This window comes from Thalassophryne amazonica, chromosome 16, assembly GCF_902500255.1.
Source record: "Thalassophryne amazonica chromosome 16, fThaAma1.1, whole genome shotgun sequence".
Lineage (NCBI taxonomy): Eukaryota > Metazoa > Chordata > Actinopteri > Batrachoidiformes > Batrachoididae > Thalassophryne > Thalassophryne amazonica.
In genome coordinates this window covers 53,921,364-53,927,363 of record NC_047118.1, presented here as the reverse complement: position 1 = coordinate 53,927,363, position 6,000 = coordinate 53,921,364, and the positions used below count along the sequence as shown (strand labels likewise).

Here is a 6,000-nt window from a genome sequence, read left to right as displayed (position 1 = left end):
AATAGAACAGCACTCAGAGTGCAGACCTCTGGAAAGGCCAAAAGGTCACTTTTTTATGACGTGTTTCTATCACTATTTCCTACCATACAGTGATTGAATTAAGATCTCCTCCATACAAAGACACATTTTGTTTAGTAATTTTATGCAAACTCACAGTAAATTATGCACATTCACAGATGCTTTCATCATAAATATGTCTGGATAGTTTTCATAAAGATCCATGTAATACAAGACGTGTGTTACATCAAGCACACATGCTCCTACATTCCATCATGCATGTGATGATGAGACGATTCCACAAAACACACCCAGACATATCCAGCAGGTGGTACAAAGGTACATGGTAAAGTAAGTCCCTTCGGCTGCTCCCTTGTTTACAACCCCAATTCCAATGAAGTTGGGACGTTGTGTAAAATGTAAATAAAAACAGAATACAATGATTTGCAAATCCTCTTCAACCTATATTCAATTGAATACACCACAAAGACAAGATATTTAATGTTCAAACTGATAAACTTTATTGTTTTTGTGCAAATATTTGCTCATTTTGAAATGGATGCCTGCAACACATTTCAAAAAAGTTGGGACAGTGGTATGTTTACCACTGTGTTACATCACCTTTCCTTCTAACAACACTCAATAAGTGTTTGGGAACTGAGGACACTAATTGTTGAAGCTTTGTAGGTGGAATTCTTTCCCATTCTTGCTTGATGTACGACTTCAGTTGTTCATCAGTCCGGGGTCTCCGTTGTCGTATTTTGCGCTTCATAATGCGCCACACATTTTCAATGGGCGACAGGTCTGGACTGCAGGCAGGCCAGTCTAGTACCTGCACTCTTTTACTATGAAGCCATGCTGTTGTAACACATGCAGAGTGTGGCTTGGCATTGTCTTGATGAAATAAGTAGGGACGTCCCTGAAAAAGATGTTGCTTGGATGTGTTGCTCCAAAACCTGGATGTACCTTTCAGCATTGATGGTGCCATCACACATGTGTAAGTTGCCCATGCCATGGGCACTAACACCCCCCCCCCCCCATACCATCACAGATGCTGGCTTATGAACTTTGCACTGGTAACAATCTGGATGATCTTTTTCCTCTTTTGTCCAAAGGACACGACGTCCATGATTTCCAAAAACAATTTGAAACGTGGACTCATCAGACCACAGCACATTTTTCCACTTTGCATCTGTCCATTTCAAATGAGCTCAGGCCCAGAGAAGGTGGCGGCATTTCTGGATGTTGTTGATGTATGGCTTTCACTTTGCATGGTAGAGTTTTAACTTGCACTTGTAGATGTAGCGACGAACTGTGTTAACTGACAATGGTTTTCTGAAGTGTTCCTGAGCCCACACGGTAAGATCCTTTACACAGTGATGTTGGTTCTTAATGCAGTACCACCTGAGGAATCAAAGGTCACAGGCATTCAATGTTGGTTTTCGGCCTTGCTGCTTACGTGTAGAAAGTTCTCCAGATTCTCTGAATCTTCTGACTATATTATGGACTGTAGATGATGGAATCCCTAAATTCCTTGCAATTGAACATTGAGAGACATTGTTCTTAAACTGTTGGACTATTTTTTCTTTTTTGTTGTTCAGAAAGTGGTGATACTCATCCCATCTTTGCTTGTGAATGGCTGAGCCATTTGGGAATGATCTTTTGTACCCAATCATGACACTCACCTGTTTCCAATTAACCTGTTCACCTGTGGCATGTTCCAAACAGGTGTTCTTTGAGCATTCAGTTTGAACATTAAATATCTTGTCTTTGTGGTGTATTCAATTGAATATAGGTTGACAAGGATTGCCCCAAGTGAAGGAGTTCAAGTACCTCGGGGTCTTGTTCGTGAGTGAGGGGACAATGGAGCATGAGATTGGCTGGAGAAGCGACGCAGCAGGGGCGGTGTTGCATTCACTCTGCCGTACTGTTGTGACGAAAAGGGAGCTGACCCAAAAGGCGAAGCTCTTGATCTACTGGTCAGTCTTTGTTCACGCTCTCACCTATGGTCATGAGTGTTGTGTCATGACCGAAAGAACTAGATCGCGGGTACAAGCGGACGAAATGGGCTTCCTCAGGAGGGTGGCTCGTGTCTCCCTTAGAGACAGGGTGAGAAGTTCGGTCATCCGTGGGGGCTCAGAGTAGAGTTGCTGCTCCTTTGCCTTGAAAGGAGCCACCTGAGGTGGTTGGGGCATCTGGTAAGGATGCCTCCTGGGCACGTCCCAATGGAGGTATTCCAGGCACGTCCATCTGGGAGGAGACTCCGGGGAAGACCCAGGTCTAGGTGGAGAGATTATATCTCCACACTGGCCTGGGAACGCCTTGGTATCCCCCAGTCAGAGGTGGTCAATGTGGCACGGAAAAGGGAAGTCTGGAGTCCCCTGCTGGAGCTGTTGCCCCCACGACCCGAACCTGGAAAAGCGGTTGAAGATGAGTGGAGAGTGATGAGATGAAATTAAACTTTTGGGTCATTAATTGTACAGTGGTTTCCACAAACACTTCAACTGGAAAACTATTTTATATAAAACAATTATATATGAATCACAGAGCCATAAATAAAAAATAAATAAATAAATACAAAAAAATCATAGCACTCTCAGTGCTCTAATATTGCAGGTTAGGATATTTTAAGTAACTGCTAATCTACTTCCCCGTCACATGTACAGCTCAAATCTGTCAGCACTTGTGTATAATCATCCCTCTGGACCTGTATGTAATTTTTGCCTCTAATGGGAGTCTTAGCCTCCTTCCCTGTCATTACACATTGTATAAAAGCCATTTTCTGACTGAAGTTAACTCTGACTCAGCCTCTCTGGATGCTCCCCCGAAACACGACTCCCATGCTGCCTGCCACATGCAGCCTCCCACCCATCTGTGGAATATAGACCCCCTATTTATAGAGCTGGCGAGGCCTCTAACCCTCGGCTCTGCACAAACTTTCATTTCAACAGCCACCACTGGAAATCCGCAGAGTGCCTACTGACACCCGCGAGACAGAGAGAGAGAGAGAGGGCGTGTTTGTGTCAGAAAGACCGAGAGACGAACTCTTACAGAGGCAAAAGCAGCAGGAACAGCAAGAGAAGGATTGAGGGATAAGAGCCAAAACACGGAACAATTCTCAACGACATTTCAAAGCCTAGAGTGAAGAAATTACAAGAAGTGAGTCCAGCGAATTGTGGAATTTGACTGACAGGAAAACAAACTACTCCACTAATCCACCTGTTTGCTACCAAGGACAATTGTTGGAAAACCAGAATCTGGATTTGATGAATGGACAACGGCTTCATGGACAAAACCTTCGAGTTACTTTGAACTTTTGATGTGATACGCAGGACAAATGATGGAGCAAAAACAATCGTAAGAGCCAACATAAATAATAAGACAAACTGATTGTGGGCCTCTCCATCCTAATAACAAGACTGGATTAATTTCGCCCTTTAAAGGACAGTTTCATTTTACCTATTTTATAACAAACTACTGCATAACCAACCTGATCCACTGTAATTACAAAGTAAACACACGGACGAATTACAGACATTTGTAATTAAAGACCATCAAAAGGCAGCTGATGAAAGGGTGAAGTTTGCAAAGAAAGACAAGAGTGGGCAGCATCAAAGCCAAAAAGCAGAGTGTTGACAATCTGATCGGGTAAATCTTCAGATCATGGATCCTCATGGAGGACACTACCTCAACAAAGCAGCTGTACTGTCACCTTTAGGTGTAACGCGGATATGCCAGCTGATGCTCGGCTGCACTATAATGGCCCTTGTAACGCACAGTGCAGACTACAGCGCCACCTATGGGACCTTCTGCATGTTTGTGTGGTGCTTCTGCTTTGCTGTCACACTGGTCGTGTTCACGCTGGACATCACGCGGCTCCACACCTGCATGCCCATTTCCTGGGATAACTTCACGGTGGCCTTCGCCATGCTGGCGACCCTCATGTATATCACCGCCTCCGTGGTCTACCCCGTTTACTTCCTCCAACCCCACTGTCCTAAGGAGGGATGTGAAGTTCAAATCTACCGGATTGCGGTCACCGTCTGCTCCAGCATTTGCTGCTTCCCCTACGGAGCGGAGGTGTTTTTAACTCGAGCCAAGCCGGGAGCTGTGGTGGGATACATGGCAACTGTATCCGGGCTGCTCAAGGTGGTTCAGGGTTTTGTGGCCTGCATCATTTTCGGGGCACTGGCCAGCGACAGCGAGTACAACCGCTACGTTGCCACACAGTATTGTGTGGTGGTGTACAGCCTTTGCTTCTCCGTCACTGTGATAGTGGTCATACTGACGGTATCTGGGAGGACTTCTGTGCTGAGATTTCCCTTTGACCGATTTGTAGTCATCTACACTTTCTTCGCTGTAATCCTATACCTCAGTACTACACTGGTCTGGCCCATCTTCAGCTTTGACAAGAAGTACGGCACCACTGCTCGCCCCGAGAACTGTCCACGTGGAAGTTGCCCATGGGACAGTAAGCTTGTGGTGGCCGTGTTCACCAGCGTTAACTTGATCCTCTACTTAATTGATCTCATCTACTCGCAGAAGATTCGCTTTGTCTCAAACTCTGCTGCCTGAAAAACTCTTCTCCCTCAAGAGACACATTATTGAACCGTGAGACCACATCTAACATTTTTTCCATCGTCAAGTCTGTTTTTTAATGGAGTCATTTCTATGTATCCATAAGTTCATAGTATTAAGTCTGCTGTGCTTTATTACATGTACTTTCTATCAGTATTAGCTAGTTTTGAACCTCTGTGGTCTGCAACAAACTGACAGTTTTGTCCAATTGTGTACTGACCTACCAAGGAAAGCTCACAGTCAACACATGAGCTGATCTCAATAGCGCTGTCCAGAGAAAAACCTGGAAAATGCAACACTATCTGCAAACAATGGGTTCCTCCTTTCCCAACATTGTTGGCGGCCTTGAACAACTGAAGGGCCAATGAAAGCGTAAAATAATGTTTATTTGATTCGATTATTAATGTTCATCCACTATGTTATTGTCAAAGTTGAAGAATTTATTTAATTGCATAAACTATTTAATATATTGATTGTATTATTTGTGAGATTTTGAATAAATTGAATTCATTCTCATAATATATTGAATATTTTAAGTAAACAGTTTGCACTGACGACAGTAAGAAACAGCAGAACCTTTGCTGTAATATTTCATCTGCAAAAACAGAAGACTGGCATTCTTTAAAAAAAATCAACCAAACAACAACAGATTTAATATCTTATATTTGCAAAAATGAGGACTGAAGTCTTTCCAGTATGACCAGGCCACTTAGTCTCCAAACAAACCTCAGTATGTAAAATAAGCACATATATATTATTGATTTTTTTTCTCATTCTTTTTGAAGAAAGATACTTCTTTTACAATTTATCTCTTCATTTTATTTTGGCTTTCTGGATATTTGGTGGTAATGCATCCAATTTGTTCATATGCAGTTATATTCCTTAAAATGCTTAATCATAAAATCAAACTTTGATACCACAAGAATTTCTGAAGGAAACCTTCTGAAAATAGTACCATCTGTACCAGTAGTTTGTAATACTTACATGTACATTTATATTTTTGTTCTGTGTTTATGCTATGTTTGGTGTTTCAATAAAATCAGAACAATATGTGTTTTTGGTCCTTTTCACATCATGTTAATATATGTCTTTATTTCAACTGTCAGGCTAAATTGTGTATTTGAAAGCACAGGCCTTCAAAAATTCTAAACACATTTGGAATTTCATACCATATCACCCAAAACTGATCCAAAGGTTTAGTTTTAAAGCAATATGAGCTATTGGTGCAGTGATGCTTTTACACCAGTTGGGTAAGCAAACACTAGAAAAGAAAATCCCCCAAAACAAACAAATGAACAACAACAAAAAAAAGACCTGTAGTTAAATTACCAGCTAAAACACAAAATGTTGATTATTCATCATGAAGACAGACCTTTCAATAATATGAAGCTGATCTTAAACTTGTGTTAACTGCCATTCCCATAA

The 6,000-nt window shown here is 42.1% G+C and overlaps 1 protein-coding gene across 1 annotated transcript; it reads left to right on the top strand.

Annotated features, from left to right (window-relative positions):
* The first annotated feature begins 2,938 nt into the window (after positions 1–2,938).
* Positions 2,939–5,401, top strand: LOC117528568 (myeloid-associated differentiation marker-like protein 2). Its single transcript, XM_034191204.1, has one exon. The coding sequence runs from the start codon at positions 3,661–3,663 to the stop codon at positions 4,570–4,572; it is 912 nt and encodes a 303-aa protein (XP_034047095.1). The 5' UTR covers positions 2,939–3,660; the 3' UTR covers positions 4,573–5,401.
* Positions 5,402–6,000: the final 599 nt, after the last annotated feature.

What these genes read in the sequence shown, in the direction of transcription:
- LOC117528568 (XM_034191204.1), top strand. Translation starts at nt 3,661, where the DNA reads ATGGATCCTCATGGAGGACACTACCTCAACAAAGCAGCTGTACTGTCA.